Source organism: Mustelus asterias, chromosome 20, assembly GCF_964213995.1.
Source record: "Mustelus asterias chromosome 20, sMusAst1.hap1.1, whole genome shotgun sequence".
Classification (NCBI taxonomy): domain Eukaryota; kingdom Metazoa; phylum Chordata; class Chondrichthyes; order Carcharhiniformes; family Triakidae; genus Mustelus; species Mustelus asterias.
Window position 1 is genome coordinate 52,039,248 of NC_135820.1, and position 21,792 is coordinate 52,061,039.

A 21,792-nucleotide genomic window follows, 5' to 3' on the forward strand; every position below is an offset into this window, starting at 1 on the left:
ACCCTGAAAGATTTTGGCCTAGTAAATAAAGAAAAACTGTTTGCAGTGGCAACAATGGTCAGCACTTCGAGGACAGATTTAAAGTAATAAAAGAAGTAGGGGTGACCTAATTACACAGTGAATTCTTAAGATGGGGAAAGAGCAGAATGAGGCCATTATACCCCCTTTTAAGAGCAGGCTCGAGCATGATGCAGCGAATGGCATCTTTCTGTCTTGGACAGAGGTTTATGCTATCTCCTAAGTACTGAATCTAACATTGAATATCACTAAACTGAGGCATTGCTTCTTTGTTCCATTTTTAGATCCAGCACTTGAGGTTTTTCCAAACTGCTAGAGTATGAGGGAGATCAGTACTTTGTATACAATCATTATGATTGGGAAATTACAACCTTTTGAGCTAATAAGTCAAAAAAAATTGTACTGACTGAATATTGCAGGAGACTCGATAGATTCCAAATCTCTTTATGAAAGAGGAGTGATCAAGAGAGTGCCACTGGCTAAGGTTCAGTTGTGGAAAAATTGATATCAAGTAATGTTTAACTGGTCTGGAATTTTTACCTTATTGGGGAACATAAAGCTTCTGGAAAAAAGTTTGGTTTAGAGCTATGATGAAGATGTGTGTATATATAATGATTTTTAAAAAAGACGTGAGTTTGGTAAACTTGAACCAACAGTGACATGTCCGATATTCCAAATATTTAACTGAAAGAAAAACAATCTACATTCTGTAACACTGCTTTTGTGGTAGCGGTCAAGTATTTTCAAGCATTGTAAAGAATTCTAAAATGTACTACTTTTCAGTTAAAGATGGGAGCATGCGTCTAGAAGATGAGTTTCGAATGCCTTACCCCAGTCACCAACAACTGCCTGCAGGAATCCTTCCTATGGTTCCTGAGGTAGCACAGGCTGTTGGTGTCAATCAAGGGCATCATACCAAAGATTTCAACAGGCCCGCAGCAAATCCAGCCATGGCCACTGTCACCGCAATGATAGCAAGAGAACTCCTATATGGCGGAACGTCCTTAACTGCAGAAGCAATTTTGAAAAACAATCCTGCAGCCCGCAAGCCACAAAGCACTCTTACCAGACCTTCGGAACAGTTGGACTTTTTGGCTAGTGTTCAAGGATTACAGGTATAATGAATCTGTCTTTGGGCTAGTCCTGTAAGTTATCATGGCAGAAATGTCAATTTGTTTGTAAAGCACCATCAAATTAATTGTCTTTGTACTTGAAATGGAAAAAGTATTAAACAAAATACTGTCTTCTCTGCTATAAAAATAGGTTGTTTTCTATAATACAAATTGTGTAGTACAAATATAGTTTATCTTTTAATGATTAATGTTGAATATGGCCCATGCAATTGGACGCAGTGAATTATCTGCTTAAAACTTTCCATATTTTGCTTCTGAAAGTAAATTCTAAGTGCAGTTGGAAGCAAGGCTAACATTATTAGCACTATTAAGATTCTATAATGGCTTGCTAGCAAAAATTCAAGCATTGGAAGTAAGTGTAATGAATGTGTAACAAAAATCAAGCACACCTCTTTCACTTTCTCAGTTCATTCCTCACCTTAATGGTGTTGACTTGTGCTGAGGTACAATTTTCACAGGGACCAGTAGTCTTCGGATATCCAATTGAAATCATTGTTAACGTGCGAATTTGGATGCTGAGCCAAACTGGCCTTGGCTGTGACCCCTCATTTGAGTTGATGATTTGAGAAGGGGACTGCCATTTAAGGTCTCTAAAACCTTGCCTCATATAGTTTATTTTCTAGGTATCAGCAGCACCGTTTTCCCTTTTTGCACCCTCCCACCAATCACTTAGAACATAGAACAGTACAGCACAGAACAGGCCCTTCGGCCTACGATGTTGTGCCGAGCTTTATCTGAAACCAAGATCAACTCCATGCCTCAGTTAGGATGACTCGTATCACCAGAGACCAGATTATACCTGAGGCTTTTGAAGCCGTGACTCTTAAGCATATCAAGCTACATTTATTTTCTGTATCATTGTCGGAAGTTTAACATTTGAGATTTGCTCATGTTCTGTTGTGTTTATTCAAGCTACTTCAAATTTGACTTCTGCACAGTGCAATCGTTTACAGTTCCATAATTGTGTTCTTGTTCAGCTTAATATGTAGCACTTGTAGCTTCTAAAAGATCATTTGAGTGTGACTGTTGGTCACTTTTTCTGAGAGTCACGTTATGTCATTTATTTTCAGGTTGAATATAAAGATTTTCCAAAAAACAATAAAAACGAGTATGTGTCTCTGATAAACTGTTCATCCCAACCTCCTCTGATCAGTCACGGAATTGGAAAAGATGTTGAGTCCTGTCATGATATGGTAAAGGATATTTTATGTTTTTTTAAATATTTAGTGTAATGTCTTATTGCTTATTCAATTGGCAAACTGATAAATTGAGCCAAAAACCTTTAAATAGAGGGTCAGACTTCTTTTCTAAGACCAGTATATGTAAAGTTTGCCTTTTCTTTTGCAATAAATATTCCTATTTACTTCTCAGGCTGCTCTTAATATCCTAAAACTGTTGTCTGAGCTGGACCAACAAAATGTAGACATACCAAGAACAGGAAATGGACCAATTGCTGTGTAAGTATAAGCTGATTCTTGCCTTCCTGATTTGAGAATATATGGCAAAAGGATTGAACTGAAAAGAGAATAGCTTTTTATTCTTGCTCTGTGTATGTAAGTGGTAATGGAGAAAAGAATAAGACTTAATGATATTCTACCCCAACATTATTAAAAGAAATCAATATTGAAATTGAAGGTGCAGTAACAAACTTGTTCCGAGATTGCATGGATAATTTAAGGGGATATGTCATTCTTGTGGAGCAATCTGTGGGATGTGTCCTTTTTTCAAAAATCTGTACTAAACATGATTGGCAAATGCTTTTTGCAAAAAACTGATCACGATTACTTGTGTGTTTAGACTTCTATGGATGCAATTCTTCCACATTTTTACAAGTGTGTGTAGTCCATGATTCCCAAGATGTGATGCATGTTGGGCTAAATGATAACCACCTGTACTGTAGTTTTGGATTCCCTGGTTTATTAAGTAAACCAATTGTAATCCACAAGCATCTGCAGCTTTGGACAATTCATAACCTACTGTATTTGTTTAAGTTTTACAACTTTAAACCTACACTTTTTATGGAAAATGTTTGCAGAAGTATTAAATTAAAAACCAATTGCTTCTTTTCAGATGTGTGAAACAAGAAATTGATGGCGATTCTCTCAGCAAACCGGCTAACTCAAACACTTTAGGACAAACACTGGATGTCACTGACTGAAAGCCTTTTATTGACCCAAAGCGCCAAGCACCAGAGAAAATCGGATGCTTCCTGTTCTGTGACATGTAACTTATGTTTTAGACAACTACAGTTTGCATTTTGCTGTAGTATCTAAATCATTAAGTTGCTTAACTTTTTAAAATAGTAATGCATTTCAACATTAATTCATTTTTTTTGATGAAGGAAATTTGTTCCTAATGTTTCATTGGAACCTTGTTCACACCAATATCCAGCAGCAAAAAGTTAGAATTTCTGTTGATGACTCTCCAATAGTACATTACATGATGATTGAAAAATTGCTTAACAAAATCAGGGTCATATCCAATGTATGTAGTTCATGATTTGGTACCTGTCTGAATTGGCCGTTAGTAACACAAACCCCATTTGGGTTTGACAAAACTTGGTGCTAGTTTAAAAAGTAGTGTGCCTGCATTTTCATAATTGTATATCTGAAAGAAGCAAGCTGGAACTCTAAATTGAGTTCTGTTTCAATAAGTTATTTTTAAAAACTGCCTCTTTTTTTTCACCCTTAAAAGATGGTATCAAGTGAAATGTTCAGTCTCAGTTCTAGGTTAAGTTTGTATTTTTTAATCTAAAGGGTTTTTTTTAATTTGGTAATTCTGAAGAACTTTGCTTTTTGTTTTTATATTAAACTTTGTTTATATAAAAAATAAATGAGTAATTTTCAACAGTGCACAAGAATTACATTGTTGGATATGATCTGTTACCTAGCTTATACCAGAAATTGCAGATTACTGTAAATCTTGGTGTAGGGTAAAATGTAAGATGTTGTGTTGTACTTTATTAATGCTTTGATGTAATGTTCCATGTGATGTACACAAAGTGTGTACAGTAAACATTTTGCTTATTGTCCAAGTAAAGCACGAACCCTTGCCAACTAAGTCAAAACTTTGTTACTTTACTTTTGGACTTTTTTTTTCCTTCCCATGTATTGTACCTATGGAATGGAGAAGTAAACATTGGTGTTTGTGCAAAAGTACTGGTGGCTTTTTTTGGCATAACACATTTTATCAATGTGAAGCTGAGTTAAAGGAGTTGAAAACCACTGTCAATTTTAACTTTAATTTATAAACTACAACATTTTAAAAAGATTATTTTGAAGAAAAGATCTTGCAGGTTCTGATTATCTTGCAATACAATTTTTTTGGAATCTAGTTTTCAAAGTGCTAGGCTATTCCAGTACTTATTTTGTGTATCACAATACCCTTTACAAATGTAAAATTGCTGGAAAATGCTGTAAACATGCCAGTGATTAACTTTTTAAAGCCTTCTGATTGTAAGTGAAGCATTTAACTCCTTTAAGTCAAGCTCCACAGGCTTTTCTCCATTGTGTGTGGTAGAACAGCTAACCTTTAAATATAAAGGATTTTTTTTTTACTTAACAGCATCGGCCTGAACAATAACACTACTCCAAAGTTGCACTTCGGTGACTTTTGGTATCTACAGTTGGTAACTTTTAAAATGGCGTAGATTTGAAGCTCTGAAAAATTATTCAATTGAGAACAATGGAGCTTTACTGTATTAAAAGTTCTTTTGACTAAAACTTAATTGTTTAAAACTGTTTTGATTCAAATATTGATAGGAGTAAAGCATTCTTGAGCTTGACCCCAAATGGAATGAGCTATTACGTACTGAGCAACTTTGGTTCTGAAATTGTGTTTAAAAGTTCTAAAAATAACTGCACGATCTCCCATACATTTTTGCAATACACTTAAAAGATTAGCAGGCGAAAAGGATGAAGAGGAGAGAGAGATTAGCTGGAAATTGCATTTAGTGTGCCTGGAATTTCTTTCCATCTATAGGATAATGCTACTGAACTTTGAATTGAATCTATTTTGCTCTGGAACTATACACCTTGCTTCCTATATCACATCTTTCTAGTTGTGCTCTCTTTTCTCATTCATTTGACTTTCCTGAGATGTAAGGTCCATTCTGTTTTCGCAATTATTCTAGTTCTATAAGCAATTTTACATCTGTAGATCTTTTAAATGAAAATTGCTGCTATTTTGAATGTACAGTTGTTATTTTGAGACTAAATCTACATAAAACAGTTCAAAGCTGACTTAAACTCACTTCAGTGTATTTGACGACCTGACTTTAACATCCTATCAAATGATTCAATCTGCCAGCGGAACTTTGAATTGTAAGATTGAATTTCATCAAATTAAACACTTCTAAATTTCATTGTTGACTGCTGAATGAGCAAGGCTGTAAATCCAGTGGAGCAAAAATATTTCTGATGGACTTGCATTTATCATGTTTCTGAATTATTTCCAATTCTTCACATGCAAGAAATCTATTCTGAAGTAGTGATTTGATGCACAGCAAAGTCCCACAAACTGCAATGAGATGTATGACCAGTTGATGTATTTTGGCGTAGATTGGTTGAGCTATTAGCTGACATCCTAAGGATGGCACCTCTGCTGCTGCAGCTGAAGTGGTGTTCTCAATTCTATCCCAAATTTATGGAAGAATCACTTTTGTATTCCCCATTGACAGCATTTATTGGATGATTGCTATTTTAAGTAAAATAAATTTAAATACCTTCACTACTGACTGTTCAATAGATGCCAGTAAAGCAGCCAGTGCTCTACTACGTGACTACTTAAAGCCCATCAATCCTCAAGCATAAAAGATCTTGGATAAAAGCAAAGTGTTGGAAATGCTCAGCAGCTCTGGCAGCATCTGTGAAGGGAGAAAGAGTTAACGTTTCAAGTCCAATATGACTGAAATGTGATGGATTATATGCTGTTAAATGAGGGTGATGGTCAGGAGGAAAAAAAGGGAAGGGTAGGGGTGATTAAACACCAAAGATGTCATGAAACAAAAGGCAGATCAAATGCTGATGGTTGTAAAGAAACAAAAGCATAGTTGTTAATAGCAGAATAAAGAATCCTGGCTTGAATTTATGTATGAGATTTGGGACAAGTGATATGGCTCAGATGGTATAGCTACCTTGTAACGTTTGTGAAGCACTTCAGAATGACCATGTTACCTGATTTGAAACCTGCAAAATTACCTCCGGAAGCACTACCTCGTGCGCTTATTTGGTTTTGAGGAGCCTGCTGAATTGCCATGTGTACCTGCAGCTTTCTAATACTTATTGATTGTGCAAATTCTTGCTTTCCTGCCTTATTTGCATGTTTGTTTTTCAAATGTTGCAGGAATATTAACTGGTTAGGTATTGGAACTGTGGATGTTCATGGTAATATAGGAGTAACTGTACCTTTTTGACAAGTTACCTCATCTCATTTTCAGAGCAATTGTTATTTTATCTGCCTTTTCCTCTAGTTTTTAAATGCCCTGTGAAATTATGTACTTAAATATGAATCTAAAATGTGTTCTATAAATTGGATCAAAAATAGCTGACTCAAGTTTGAAATTAATCTTGATTTTTAACACTACATTGGAGAGAAGATAAGTTGCACACTGATTTAATTTTCAAATGTTAATCTACAACCAGGATTTGATTTTATTGTCACGTATTAACAGACAGTGAAAAGTATTGTTTCTTGCGCACTATACAGATAAAGCATACCGTTCATAGAGAAGGAAACGAGAGAGTGCAGAATGTAGTGTTACAGTCATAGTTAGGGTGTAGAGAAAGATTAACTTAATGCAAGGTAAGTCCATTCCAAGGTCTAATGGCAGCAGGAAAGAAGCAGTTCTTGAGTCAGTTGGTATGTGACCTCAGACTTTTGTATCTTTTTCCCGACAGAAGAAGGTGGAAGAGAGAATGCCCGGGGTGCGTGTGGTCCTTAATTATACTGGCTGCTTTGCCGAGGCAGCGGGAAGTGTAGACAGTCAGTGGATGGGAGGCTAGTTTACGTGATGGATTGGGCTACATTCACGATCTTTTGTAGTTCCTTATGGTCTTGGGCAGAGCAGGAGCCATACCAAGCTGTGATACAACCAGAAAGAATGCTTTCAATGGTGCATCTGTAAAAGTTGGTGAGAGTCGTAGCTGACATGCCAAATTTCCGTTGCCTTCTGAGAAAGTAGAGGCGTTTGTGGGCTTTCTTAACTATAGTGTCGGCATGGGGGCACTAGGACAGGTTATTGGTGATCTGGACACTTAAAAACTTGAAGCTCGCGATCCTTTCTACTTCATCCCTGTTGATGTAGACAGTGGCATGTTCTCCTTTATGCTTCCTGAAGTCAATGACGATCTCCTTCATTTTGTTGACATTGAGGGAGAGATTATTGTTGCCGCACCAGTTCACCAGATTCTGTATCTCATTCCTGTACACTCTCGTCATTGTAGTGGGTCGAATCTCAAACAATGTTGTCGTCAGCAAAATCGAATTGGAGGGGAATTTGGCCACACAGTCATAGGTGTATAAGGGGTATAGTCGGGGGCTGAGAACACAGCCTTGTGGGGCACTGGTGTTGAGGATGATCGGGAGGAGGTGGTGTTGCCTATCCTTGCTGATTGTGGTCTTGGAGTTAAGTTCAGGATCCAGTTGCAGAAGGAGGTGCCGAAGTCCAGGCCACGGAGTTTGGAGATGAGTTTCATGGGAATAATGGTGTTGAAGACTGAGCTGTCGTCAATAAATAGGAGTCTGACATGGGTGTCCTTGTTATCTAGGTATTCCAGGGTTGAGTGCAGGGCCAGGGAGATGGCGTCTGCTGTGGACTGTTGCGGCGGTAGGAAAAATAGTGGATCCAGGTAGTCCGTGAGGCTAGAATTGATTTGTGCCATGACAAACCTTTCGAAGCACTTCATAATGATGAACGTCAGAGCTGATAGTCATTAAGGCACGCTGCTTGGTTTTTCTTGGGTACCAGGAGGATGGTCATCGTCTTGAAGCAGTTAGGGATCTCAGATTGTTGTAAAGAGAGATTGAAGATGTTTGTGACTACCCCCGTCTCTTTTCTCCACCCCCCCCCCCCCCGCAGCTGATCCGCGCAGGATCTGAGTGCTCGTCCGGGTACCCCATCCAGGCCAGTCGCTTTCCGTGGGTTGACCTTCGAGAAAGCTGCTCTGAAAAATGCGATGGTGACCCCAGAAACAGGTTCTTCCTGGCTGGAGGGCATGCTCTCGCTGACCTCTTGCTCAAAACAGGCGTAGAATGCATTGAGCTCATCGGGGAGGGGTGCGTTGGAGCTGGCAATTTTACATGCCTTCATCTTGTAGCCTGTTATTTCTTGCAGACCTAGCCATAGTCGGTGGGGGTCGGTGTGGCTAGCCTGGGACTGTAGCTTGGTCTGGTACTGCCTTTTGGTATCTTTGATGGATCATCTTTGATGTATTATCTTGGATCGTATCTGGCTTTCTTATATAGGCCAATGTCGCCTGACTTGAACATCTCCGATCTGGACTTCAGCAAGCAATGGATATCCCTGTTCATCCATGGTTTCTGGTTGGCGAACACACGGATTTGCTTCTTTGGCACACAGTCTTCTACACACTTATTAATGAAGTCCGTTACTGTAATGGTGTACTCGTTCAGGCTGGTCGCAGAGTTTTTAAATACTGACCAGTCCACTGACTCCAGGCAGCCCCGTCGGAGATAATCCGATTCCTCAGACCAACGTTGCACGACTTCCTTTGGATTCTCCTGTCTGTTTTTGCTTGTAAGCCGGGAACAGGAGCACAGCCTTGTGGTCTGATTTGCCAAAGTGTGGGCAGGCGATAGAGCGGTAGGCATGTTTGATATTGTATAGCAGTGGTCTAGGATGTTTGGGCCTCTGGTGGAACAGGAGACGTGTTGGTGGTAACTTGTAGTATGCTCTTGCCTCTGAGTTCTGATGGTAACTTTCCACAGCATTCTTCCATGCCACAATTAATGGGATACACTGCTAAGTTCCCCATTATTTTAATTTTTGGACCGTTGTTGCTCCAGGGACTTTCCAGCTACTTGGTTTTACTTTTACCTCAATGCAAACTCAACTTTTTATCTGAATATTAAAGTCAAAACATTGAACCAATGTTTCGCCATGTCTTACCGTCCCTTTCTGTTGAATTTGCTTATTTGTTGGCCAGTGTTGGGGGAGAGAAAAAAGGGCGTTTCAACCAAAATGCTTTCATCCTCCTCGTTGGCATTCACTAATATGGATACACAAGGATAAGTTTCCAGAAAGATTTTGTAATATTTGAAGTTTTTTAAAAAAGTTCTCCAGTTCTTCTGTAGTACTTGCCACAAAAATACTTGAAGGTCAGTCCTTTTCCTTGAATGATTCATGTATGTTCAGACTTCATGAGCAAAATCAAGTGTCATAATCACTGAAGCTGGCCCAATAAGTGACATGTAATTATTTCAGTGGAATTTGTGTTTGCATTGGCCAGCTATTTCTGTAGTGTCTGGCATTCATCTGTTGTAAATAAACCTCTGACCAACAGTGTGTTGTTCAAGTATAGATTATGCTTGCAAGGTTACATTTATTACCTATTCCCTGTTATCCTGAGAAGATTCTTCTGGTTATTGAACTACTGCAGTCTTAATGTTGCTAGGTGTAAAATTCTAGAACACTTCCAATGAAGGAACTGCAGTTTATAGTCTAAATCAGGATAATGAGGCTCGGAGATGATTGTGTTCTCCTGATTCCCCTCTTAGTCCTGGAAGTTCCATGGAATTTTGATACAATGCATCTTGTAGATCATACACTGCTCCCAGATGGCACAAATATACAAGGGAGTGAATCATGATTCCAGTGGAAAATGTTGAGTTTCGATCACACTTCTGATTTGCGTATGATGGAAACTGAGGAGTGAGATTTGAATTATTGTCACATGTATTAGTATATAGAGAAAAGTATTGTTTAATGTGTGCTATACAAAGCATACTGCACATAGAGAAGAAAAGGAGAGTGTGCAGAATGTAGTGTTACAGTCCTAGCTAAGGTGTAAAGAAAGATCAACTTAATGCGAGGTAGGTGCATTCAAAAGTCTTGGACAGAGCAGGAGCCATACCAAGCTGTGATACAACCAGAAAGAATGCTTTCTATGGTGCATCTGTAAAAAAAATTGGTTAGAGTCATAGTGGATGTGCCAAATTTCCTTGGCCTCCTGAGAAAGTAGAGGTGTTGGTGGGCTTTCTTAACTATAGCATCGACATGGAGGGACCAGGAAAGGTGATTGGTGATCTGGATACCTTGAAGCTCTCAACCATTTCCACTTTGTTTCTGTTGATATAGACTGGGGCATGTGCTCCACTATGCTTTGTGAAGTCGATGACTATCTCCATTTTGTTGACATTGAGGGAGAGATTATTGTTGCACCAATTTACTAGATTCTCTATCTCTTTCCTGTACTCTGTCTTATCATTGTTTGAGATCCGGACCACTACAGTGATGTCATCAGCAAACTTGAAAATAAAGTTGGAGGGGAATTTGGCTACACAGCCGTATGTGTATAAGGAGTATAGTAAAGGGCTGAGGATATACCTTGTGTGGCACCAGTGTTGAGGATGATTGTGGAGGAGGTGTTGCCTGTGGGTTAGGAAGTCTAGGATCCAGTCGCAGAGGGAGGAACCAAGCTCCAGGCCATGGAGTTTGGAGATGAGTTTTGTAGGAATAATGGTGTTGAAGGCTGAGGAGCCTGGCATAGGGTTCTTTGTTATCCAGGTGTTGCAGGGTTGAGTGTGGCTCAGGAGCTCACATCTGCTGTGAACCTATTGCAGCGATCGGTGAACTGTAGTGGATCCAGGCAATCTGGGAGACCAGAATTGATTTGTGCCATGACTAACCTGCAGCACTTCATAATGATGGATGGGAGAGCTATGATGGTCATTAAGGCACGCTGCCTTGCTTTTCTTTGGTACCGACATTGCTATGTAGTCCAATTTAAGCTGGTGATCACTCTCCGATGTTGCGAGGGCCTTAGGTGATACTGTTGATGATCAAGGACAGTCAGGACTTTAGCAGAGCAAAAACACAAACGAGTTACTCGTATGGGTTTGTATCACCTACTGTTACTGTTGAAACCTTTCATTTAAATTCAAGGTGATATCCCCTATGATTAAAGTAGTCATTGTGATATAACAAATTACTCCAGTTAATGGTGCTCCATTTATATGAAGGTAATAAACTGTAGCACTCAGATCTCCTAGCATAGCAGCTCCTATTCTATTGACTCCTGAGGTTAACACAATAAGACCACCATAACAATGCAACCAAAGTAGGCCATAAGACACTAATATGAATCACAGGCAAGCACCTATTTTAGATTTAATGACAAATTTTTGAGGAAAAGCACAAGGGCCCTGGAATCCATAATTTAACAGCACTGATTTGTTTACAAGTAACTAGGACTGTCCAGATGGCAAACATATTCATCTTGGGTGTCCCACAAAAATCTGTCAATGACACCCTCTCCTACTTTGTTCCTTACCACAGCTACCCGTAGACCTCCTGTACTTTTGCGGAGGTCAGATTTCTAAGGAACTTTCTTGTTGCCAAGAAACAAAATAAATAGAGTTGGGGTGGAGTAGTAGTTAGCTTGCAGTGTAAATTACATTGGGTTTGAGAGATGAAGTGCCATTCCATCCAGGATGAGAATTTTTGAAATCACACAGCAAATGGTGTAAATACTTAAATCATAATGATTGCCCTTAACTCATTGTTAGCACAATGTGTTCGATTTAAATCGTTTCTCTTTTCTGTGGATAAAGAAATTCTGTGTATGTATTCAAACTTCTGCATGATCTCCCCATCAATAAAAGTAAGATTCCACACTTCTGTTCCAGTCTCCAGCTCCTGTGGAGTAAACAAAGAAAATGCTGGAAAATCTCTACAGGTCTGACATCATGTGCGGAGAGATAATAGAGCTAATGTTTAGAGTCAGGTTGACATTTCCTCAAGAGCGTCATCCAAAATGCCATTTGGGTCTTAGCAGTTGATACCAGTGCACAACACGGACAGCTTATGTCTACCACGCTGGTAGCTAACCCTGCATAGCTACCTCTGATAAAGGTCAGCCAGACTCGAAACTCTGGCTCTATTCTCTTGCGATGTGGGGATGCCGGCGTTGGCCTGGAGTAAACACAGTAACATTTTTAACAACACCAGGTTAAAGTCCAACAGGTTTATTTGGTAGCAAATACCATTAGCTTTCGGAGCGTTGCTCCTTCGTCAGATGGAGTGGAAACCTGCTCTCAAACAGTTTGAGTTTGAGAGCAGGTTTCCACTCCATCTGACGAAGGAGCAGCGCTCCGAAAGCTAAACCTGCGGACTTAAACCTGCTGAGATCTTCCAGCATTTTCTGTTTTTGTTTCAGATTCCACCAGCTACAGTATTTTGCTTTTACTTCCGTTAAATTACACTGCAAGCAGAAGGCAGGACGTCATTTCCGACGGATAGAATAAATTTACTCCGCACGTGGGTGAAAGCTACGGGCAGTGCGTGAACATGTTTAAGCCTAGAAGGCAGAGTCTGCTGGAGCTGTATCAGTCCCTATCACAAGGATAGAGTGAAACACGCAACAGCTCTCCCGAAAGGGAGATGTCGAGTGCGGGTTTCAGGTCAATGACCTCGCAGCGATTCCCCGGCTATTTGTTACATTGGCTCTGAGCACGTGCCGCTCCGATTGTTTCCGATTGGCCGGCCTGCTCCACGCGTTACTGTCTGACGTCACAATGCTGGCCGGTTGCTATATAAGTGGCTGCGCGGCGGCGCCTCTTCCTTTTGGCGTCGGGAGGGAGCGGGTGAGTGAGGATGTGTGTGTGTTGGGAGGGGAGCGTAAGGGCTGTGCAGGCCTCACTGGGCCCCGGCTTTCATGCATGTGCGGCCCCTGAGGCGTCTGTCGGGCGGGGGGGGGAAGTCCACCCCCGGCAACGGGGAGGAGGCCGCCTTTTGTGTGCCGGTCGGTGTCTTGAGTTCTTTCCCTGGCCCAGGACACTGGCTGCCTGCTGCACCTAACTGGTGTTAAACTCACTAAGTTTGACCTTGAAGGAAGGGAGTAAAGTGGGTCCAGGGCTAAAGAGGGAGCAAGTGGATTGGGGGGGATCTGAAGCAGGATTTCCCCAGGAGTCAGCAACACGTGGAGGCTGGTCCTCCCCCCATTCATAGTTCCAGCTTGCTGCTTCCCTGCTGACCAGAAATACCAGACATTCCGAATCCTTATTTTTGAGACTTTTTATTGACAATGTTGTTTCTGCTGGTGTTTTGTGATGACTAAACTTTTTTCCCCATCATATCGTTGATGCTGATTTTTTTTTGAATACAAGTCAAAATCTGTCTGAAACATCAGCTGGGATGTTACAATGCAAGATTCCTGACCATAGCCCACGTGAATAATGTGCATTTTATTTTTCCCTCCCAGAACTTTTTGGTCCAGACGTCGAATCTGTGTTCCTGTGCTAAATCCTGCTGCGCAGGATGTTTCAGGTTGGTCAGAAAATGCTCCTTTTTATCCATCGAAGTGATTGCTGATCATTTTATCTACTGCATATTTTGGATTCTAAAGGCTCGTGTGTTCTGTTTTGGCGGGATTGTTTGCTGAGGGACAGGAGTGGGCCATTTAGCCCATCAAACCTGTTCCAACATTCAAAGCAGCCTTTGTTCTGTATCCTTCAGACGATTGTGAACCACAGATGCTTTTGCTGGCTAATTTTGGGTTAATAATTGACTAGTGGTAGGTGTTACTTAAAGAGAAGTCTAAGCTTCTACCACCCTTTGTAAAAGTGTTTTCTGACTCGCCCTGAAAGGCCTAGCTCTCATTTTTAGATTATCCCTCCCCATCTCCCCAGTGGAAATGGGGCCTCTTTCTCCCTTTGATTCTCCTTGATGTCATGTACAACAGTTAAATTACTACTTGAGTGTTGAAATTACATGGCATACAGCATTCACTTGTCTGCCTGGGTTCCCCAGACCAGTCCTTCCTAAGCTGTAATGTCCAGAATTGAACGCAGTACCAGGTTTGTTGGTGCAGGAAAATAATTGTTCATTTAGAATGAACATTGTTCAACATTGCTTCCTGATCAAGCATTTGGTTTTGAAATGGCCACATTCTACTTTACTACTTGCACTAAATGTGCACCTTCAGTGTACATAGGTATCCCAAGTTGTAGCAAGGGGAGCATTATCAGCAAAATCTGCCACTGAGGTACACAGGTCACAAAGTGGCAATGCAGGTGGAGAAGGTAGTCAAGAAGGCATGCTGCATACTTGCCTTCATCGGCCGGGGCATTGAGTTTAAAAATTGGCAAATCATGTTGCAGCTTTATAGAACCTTAGTTAGGCTGCACTTGGAATATAGTGTTCAATTCTGGTTGCCACACTACCAGAAGGATGTGGAGGCTTTGGAGAGGGTACAGAAAAGATTTACCAGGATGTTGCCTGGTATGGAGGGCATTAGCTATGAGGAGAGGTTGGAGAAACTTGGTTTGTTCTCACTGGAATGACGGAGGTTGCGGGGGGGGGGGGGAGAGATTATGAGAGGCATGGACAGAGTAGATAGTCAGAAGCTTTTTCCCAGGGTGGAAGAGTCAATTACTGGGGGGGGCACAGGTTTAAAGGAGATGTACGAGGTGGATTTTTTGCGTAGAGGCTGGTGGGTGCCATAACTCATTGCCGGGGGAGGTAGTGGAAGCGGATACGGGTAGAGACTTTTAAGGGGTGTCTTGACAAATACAAGAATAGGATGGGAATAGAGGGATGTGGTCCCTGGAAGGGTAGGGGACATTAGTTAAGTTGGAAAGCAAAGTCGGTGCAGGCTTGGAGGGCTGAAGTTGTAATTTTCTTTGTTCTTCTTTGAATTCAATGAGATATTGGAATTGGCGATGATGGAAAAAGGGTCGACTCGAACTGAATAATACAGCTTTCTCCCAAACTGTTTTTGTTGTGGTCAAATCATTTTAGTTTAGGTAGCTCATTATTTTGCTTTAATTTGTGCTAAACCAATGGTACCAGCAATGACGGTTGACAACTGAAATCATGAAGGATTTTGGTGGAGTAAAATGAAGAGAAACTTCCTTGTGGTTAGTAAGTTCAGTAACAATAGGGCACAGGTTGAAGGTGATTGTTAATCAGGGATAAAATTTACACAATGTTATCATGTTATCTTGATAAATTGGGCCAGTGGGCTGACGAATGAATGGCAGGTGGAGTTTAATTTTGACAAATGTTAGGTGATGCATTTTGGTAGATTGAACCAGGGCAGGACTTACTCAGTTAATGGTAGGGCGTTGGGCAGAGTTACAGAACAAAGAGATCTAGGGGTATGTGTTCATAGCTCCTTGAAAGTGCAGTCACGGGTGGACAGAGTGGTGAAGAAGGCATTCGGCATGCTTGGTTTCATCGGTCAGAGCATTGAATACAGGAGTTGGAATGTCTTGTTGGAAGTTGTACAAGACATTGGTAAGGCCACACTTGGAATACTGTGTGCAGTTCTGGTCACCCTATTATAGAAAGGATTATATTAAACTAGAAAGAGTACAGAAAAGATTTACTAGGATGCTACCGGGGCTTGATGGTTGGAGTTACAAGGAGAGGCTGGATAAACTGGGACTTTTTTCTCTGGAGCGTAGGAGGCTGAGGGGTGATCTTATAGAGGTCTATAAAATAATGAGGGGCACAGATCAGCTAGATAGTCAATATCTTTTCCCAAAGGTAGCAGAGTAAAACTAGAGGGCATAGGAATGTTGATAAAGGCAGAGGGGAGAGATGCAAGTGTCCAGGGGGCAGTTTTTTCACAGAGGGTGGTGAGTGTCTGGAACAAGCTGCCAGAGGTAGTAGTAGTAGAGGCAGGTACAATTTTGTCTTTTTAAAAGCATTTAGATAGTTACATGCATAATATGGGTATAGCGGGATATGGGCCAAATGCGAGCAATTGGGATTAGCTTAGGGTTTTAAAAAAGAGGGCGGCATGAACAAGTTGGGCTTCAACGTGATTTGAAGAGGCTGAGTGTGAGGGCATAAAATGCATGACAGATGCAGTATAATGTTGATAATGAGGTTATCCACTTTGGTAGCAATAATAGTAAGATTACTTGAATGGGTGTAAATTGAGAGATGAATACTCAGCGAGACCTTGGTGTCCTCGTGCATCAGTTGCTGAAAGTAAGTGCGCGAGTACAGCAGACAATAAAGAAGGCAAATGGTATATAGGCCTTCATAACGAGAGGATTTGAGTATAGGGATAGCAATGTTTTGTTACAATTGTATAGGGTGTTGGTAAGGCCACAGGTAGAGTATTGTGTGCAGTTTTGGTTTACTTATTGTCTGTGCTGTAGAGGGGGTGCAGTGAAGGTTTACCAGGCTGATTCCTGGGATGGCAGGCCGGTTAGGATTATATTCACTGGAGTTTATAAGAGTGAGAAGGGATCTCTTGGAAACTTATAAAATTCTAGCGGCGGATACAATAGTGACTTTTAAAGGGCGTCTTGACAAATACATTAATAGGATGGGAATAGAGGGATATGGTCCCCGGAAGGATAGGGGATTTTAGTTCAGTCGGGCAGCATGGTTGATGCAGGCTTGGAGGGCCGAAGGGCCTGTTCCTGTGCTGTAATTTTCACAGGGTAGATTCAGAAAGAATGTTCCCAATGGCGGGCGAGTCCAGAAATCGTAGAAACCCTACAGTGCAGAAGGAGGCCATTCGGCCCATCGAGTCTGCACCGACCACAATCCCACCCAGGCCCTACTCCCACATATTTACCCGCTAATCCCTCTAACCTATGCATCCCAGGACTCTAAGGGGCAATTTTTAACCTGGCCAATCAACCTAACCCGCACATCTTTGGAGGTTAACTGGAGGTTATAGTTTGAGGATAAAGGGTAAACTTTTTAGAACTGAGGTGAGAAGTTTCTTTACCCAGAGGGCAGTGAATGTGTGGAATCCACTGCCACAAAGTAATTGAAGCCAAAATGTTTGATTTTAAGAAGAAATTAGATATTGCTCTTGGGGTTAAAGGGATATGGGGGGTGTCAAGATATTGAATTTGATGATCAGCCATGGTCAAGATGAATGATGGAGCAGGCTCAAAGGGCTGAATGGCCTACTCCTGTTTCTGTGAATATTTGTTTATAGTTTTTACAAAGAGCTAGCACAGGTGTGGTATCGTCCACTATTAAACTAGTTTAAATTGTGGTCCTTGTGTCCAACGTCATTAGCCTTAGAAATTGTCATTCAGCCCCTATGTTATGGGATTGTTTGCGTGGGCTTTTTTCAGTAAATTTGTTTTTCTTCCTCCCCAGGCTCAGGCCGGATGTTGCAATAGACAGTCGCATCCAGGGTGACAATGCCAACTGACGACTTGGGTACGTAGATATTTGACACAGCAAACATTTACAGACTCTAGTGAATGATGCTTAAAACTTTTTTCCCCGTCTTATCGATCATGGTGATTTGTAAAATAAGCCAAATTCTTCTGACACTAGAGAAGCAATTTGTTTGGGTAAAATTGTCATTTTATGCCGGTCAACATGTACTTTCTTCTTGTAGGTTAGATGAATCTGCTCAGGCCGGATGCTGCGATAGACATTCCTGTCCAGAATGACAATGCTGACTGATAGCTTGGGTATGTAGCACTACGAACATTAACACAGCAAACATTTACAGAGTCTAGCGAATGATGTTTGAAACTTTTTTCCCCGTCTTATCGATCATGGTGATTTGTAAAATAAGCCAAATTCTTCTGACACTAGAAAAGTAATTTGCTTGGGGCAAAATTGTCGCTTTGTCAAGTCAACATGATTTATTTCTTCCTGCAGGGTAGGAGGGTCTGCTCAGGCCGGATTCTACGATCCAGAGTGATGATGTGACTGCCATTCTGTGCTGCTGGACAGCTTGGGTATGTAGATATTCTGCACTGCAAACGTTTATTACAGACTAGTGAATGATGCTCAACTTTTTTCCCCGTCTTATCGATCATGGTGATTTGTAAAATAAGCCAAATTCTTCTGACACTAGAGAAGCAATTTGTTTTGGGCAAAATTGTTATTCTATGCCGCTCAACATGGTACTTTCTTCTTTGTAGGTCAGATGAGTCTGCTCAGGCCGGATGCTGCGATAGACATTCCTATCCAGAATGACAATGCTGACTGATAGCTTGGGTATGTAGCACTGCGAACATTAACACAGCAAACATTTACAGAGTCTAGCGAATGATGTTTGAAACTTTTTTCCCCGTCTTATCGATCATGGTGATTTGTAAAATAAGCCAAATTCTTCTGACACTAGAAAAGTAATTTGCTTGGGGCAAAATTGTCGCTTTATGTCAAGTCAACATGATTTATTTCTTCCTGCAGGGTAGAAGGGTCTGCTCAGGCCGGATTCTACGATCCAGAGTGATGATGTGACTGCCATTCTGTGCTGCTTGACAGCTTGGGTATGTAGATATTCTGCACTGCAAACGTTTATTACAGGCTAGTGAATGATGCTCAACTTTTTTCCCCGTCTTATCGATCATGGTGATTTGTAAAATAAGCCAATTTCTTCTGACACTAGAAAAGTAATTTGCTTGGGCAAAATCATCATCATTTTATATCATTCAACGTGGTATTTCTTCCTGCAGGTCAGATGGGTCGTGAGAGACAATTTCAGAATCTTGAAATTGGAGGTGAGTGATTTTCACGCAATTCCTCCTTCAAATTCCTTCTTCCCTTGTCTTTATTGGTTGGGCTGACTGTGAGGCCAATGAAGCTGAGCTGTTGTGTATATACTTGTATTGCTAACCTTGTATTTTATTTTACCCTATAGGCCAAGGAACTGCAGTGATCTGCAGAACAACTGAAAATGTTGCAGGTAGGTTTTCCCCATCATATCGATTGTGCTGAGTGACAATTTCTAAAGCTAATCTCTGTCTGACATCAGTACATACCTGCAGTTTGGGGAAGTTTTTTATTGTTCTGCACTCACTCACCATGTATTTTTCCACCTACAGGATTTGAAGAACTGCAGCTCCTCAAATGAAAACTCCCATGTCCTCAGTTTGTGGGAAAAGTAGTTACTTTGATGCTGTAATGTGTATTTTTAATAAATTTTTACATACGTGGCTCATTTTCAAATTGTGTTTATTCAAAACATTGCCAAGAAGAATGGCAAAGGCAAATCTTTACATTATTTGACGGAGATCATACACTTGAAAGTTTGTTTAAAACTAATCGGTTTCATAAAAAGCTCAACTGTCTTTCACTTGTATTCTAGATCCATGACAGTTGTTTTAAGATGTCCATTGTGTAGACTTCTCAACTTCCTGCACCTGGGTTTTAATCCACATCAAGTAAATGCAAGGGTCTGAACAAGTTCTGGAATTAATGTTGCGCCTTAGCTAAAATGCTGCTTCCGGGAGCATGATGGAACAAAACCATACAGAAAAGGGAAGGAGGGAGATGTTGGGAGCAGTTGGTTTCAGGATCTGAAGGCGCATGCCCTGGTAGAGAGCACAGAATTATATTTCCAGTAAGAATTGTAGTCGCCACAGATTTTGGGAGGGGGTGTGGATGGTTATTGGTCAGTGCTTGAGCAGCGTCACCTGGTTGTGGTCAACTGTCAGGCTGCAGAAGCTGGACGGATGAAGAATAGTTTACCACTGTCAGGACGTAGTTCGAAGGGTCACAGATGAACCTTGACAAAATCCAATGCATTTCTTTCTGGATCTTCCTTCCAAAGCTATATATCCCAGAAGAAGGTAGATGGTGGTGTATTTCCCCAGCTCACCTGCTTTGAGAACAGCATGTGATGGTGTTGAGTCTCCGGTTGTGCATGAAGGATCTCATGGGGAGGATCCTTCTCACCATCAGCCAAGCTGCATCTTGGTGTCTGCTTGAAAGTTCTGGTGGTGGGCATTCTGCCAAATGACTGACTGACTGCTCAGGATTTGCCACGTTTTCCCGCAGAGCCTTGAAGTTGTGTCATGTGGAACACCGCCTGATGGACTTGTGAAGGGTGTTCCACTGCACAAATGTTTCCATGAATGTCAAGTAGTATATCACTTGAACTGAATGGGTGTTTCACAGCAATATGGCCAGATCCATCCTTCACAACTCCAGGGACAGGTAGAACTTCAGCATACAGTGTGCAGTGTTACTGAAAGTTTTTGCACAACTTGGTGCAGTGTTATAACATTTACCTTGGGTTTAAAAGGTTGAACTGTGATCTAATCACGGTCTTTAAAATGATAAAACAATTCAGTAGGAGGAAATGATTTCTTTTTGGGCCAATTCCCTGAGTCAGCTTTAAAATTGGAGCTGTACCATTTCAGAGTGAAATCACAGAACATTCTTTAAAACAAATCTGGAACTCAAGTCTCTGGATGCTGGGCCAATTGAAACTCAAGACTGCGGTAGGTAGATAAGGGTATCATGGGATGTGATGCAAAGGCTGGACAATAAATTTGAGATGCATCTAATTGAACGGTACAACAGGCCAGAGGGGCTGAATGTGCTATCCCAGTTCCTATGTTGCTGATAGAGGGTGCTATAGTACTGGGAACCCACGAGGCTGTTTACCTCTTTTGGCAACTTAACATCAGCCAGCAGAACTGAAGTTTTAGAATCATAAAATGATACCGTGCAGGAGGCCATTCCATTCCACGTGAGTGGCGCGGTAGTACTGCTGCTTCGCAGCTCCAGGAACCAGAGTTCGATTCTGGGCTTGGGTCACTGTGGAGTTTGCACATTCTCCACATGTCTGGGATTCCTCTGGGTGCTCCGGTTTCCTCCCACAGTCTGAAAGACATGCTGGTTAGGTGCATTGACGGGAACAGGCACTGGATTGTGACTGGGAATTTCATAGTAACTCTTGCAGTGTTTAATGTAAGCCTTACTTGTGACTAATGAATAAAGTTTACTTTTACTTTATCCATCATGCCTCCTCTTTGTTAGGGCTATCCAATTAATCCCATTGCCCTTCTCTTTTCCCAGAGCTCGAAAAATTCATTTCCTTCAAATGTTTCTCCAATTCTCTCTCGAATGTTATTGTTACACCACTCTTTCGGGCAGTGCATTCCAGATCACAGCTCATTGTGTAAAACAGTAATTACTCGTCATTTCGGCTCTTTTGCCAATTGCTTTAAATCTGTCCTCTCCTCCAGCTACTGGAAACTTCTTTACTTACTCCATCAAAACCATTTGAGTTTGAGCACTTCTATCAAACTCCCTCTTGACTGACGACCTCTGCTCAAAGGGGACCATTTTCACCTAGCATAACTTACTTGCTTTATACTTATTTTAAACTAATAATAAACCCAAGCAACCTATGGACTTTCAAGAGCCATTGCAACTTCCCTATCGCCTACAGTTGGTGTGCACAAATGCCCAAATCTGTTTCATCGAATCCTACAGTGCAGAAGAAGGCCATTCGCCCCATCGAGCCTGCACTGACCACAATCCCACCCAGGCCATAACCCCATGCGTTTACCCTAACTAGTCCCCCTGACACTAAGGGGCAATTTAGCATAGCTAATCCACCTAACCCGCACATCTTTGGAGTGTGGGAGGAATCCGGAGGAAACCCATGCAGACATGGGGAGAATGTGCAAACTTCACACAGACAGTGACCCAAGCTGGGAATTGAACCCA

The 21,792-nt window shown here is 41.3% G+C and overlaps 1 protein-coding gene, 1 long non-coding RNA gene and 6 other non-coding genes across 22 annotated transcripts in view; all 8 read left to right on the forward strand.

Annotated features, from left to right (window-relative positions):
• Nucleotides 1-6,699, forward strand: part of stau1 (staufen double-stranded RNA binding protein 1) — a 51,954-nt gene extending 45,255 nt beyond the window's left edge. For all 15 annotated transcript variants that reach the window (XM_078236529.1, XM_078236533.1, XM_078236530.1 and 12 more), the window contains 4 exons: nucleotides 802-1,133; nucleotides 2,222-2,344; nucleotides 2,523-2,608; nucleotides 3,222-6,699. In XM_078236529.1, the coding sequence (XP_078092655.1) occupies nucleotides 802-1,133; nucleotides 2,222-2,344; nucleotides 2,523-2,608; nucleotides 3,222-3,309 (629 nt within the window). In that variant the 3' untranslated portion in view covers nucleotides 3,310-6,699. The remainder of the gene's footprint in view (nucleotides 1-801; nucleotides 1,134-2,221; nucleotides 2,345-2,522; nucleotides 2,609-3,221) is intronic.
• A 6,286-nt stretch (nucleotides 6,700-12,985) lies between these two features.
• LOC144508531 (uncharacterized) lies at nucleotides 12,986-19,266 on the forward strand. Its single transcript, XR_013500297.1, has 9 exons — nucleotides 12,986-13,656; nucleotides 17,467-17,529; nucleotides 17,714-17,789; nucleotides 17,983-18,062; nucleotides 18,249-18,324; nucleotides 18,520-18,599; nucleotides 18,786-18,830; nucleotides 18,971-19,015; nucleotides 19,155-19,266. It is a non-coding gene; the product is annotated as an uncharacterized LOC144508531 (long non-coding RNA).
• On the forward strand, nucleotides 13,426-13,520 carry LOC144508777 (small nucleolar SNORD12/SNORD106). Its single transcript, XR_013500340.1, has one exon. It is a non-coding gene; the product is annotated as a small nucleolar SNORD12/SNORD106 (small nucleolar RNA).
• Nucleotides 17,564-17,652, forward strand: LOC144508778 (small nucleolar SNORD12/SNORD106). The gene has a single exon (XR_013500341.1). It is a non-coding gene; the product is annotated as a small nucleolar SNORD12/SNORD106 (small nucleolar RNA).
• LOC144508781 (small nucleolar SNORD12/SNORD106) lies at nucleotides 17,831-17,919 on the forward strand. The gene has a single exon (XR_013500344.1). It is a non-coding gene; the product is annotated as a small nucleolar SNORD12/SNORD106 (small nucleolar RNA).
• LOC144508780 (small nucleolar SNORD12/SNORD106) lies at nucleotides 18,098-18,184 on the forward strand. The gene has a single exon (XR_013500343.1). It is a non-coding gene; the product is annotated as a small nucleolar SNORD12/SNORD106 (small nucleolar RNA).
• LOC144508782 (small nucleolar SNORD12/SNORD106) lies at nucleotides 18,366-18,454 on the forward strand. The gene has a single exon (XR_013500345.1). It is a non-coding gene; the product is annotated as a small nucleolar SNORD12/SNORD106 (small nucleolar RNA).
• LOC144508779 (small nucleolar SNORD12/SNORD106) lies at nucleotides 18,637-18,719 on the forward strand. Its single transcript, XR_013500342.1, has one exon. It is a non-coding gene; the product is annotated as a small nucleolar SNORD12/SNORD106 (small nucleolar RNA).
• Nucleotides 19,267-21,792: the final 2,526 nt, after the last annotated feature.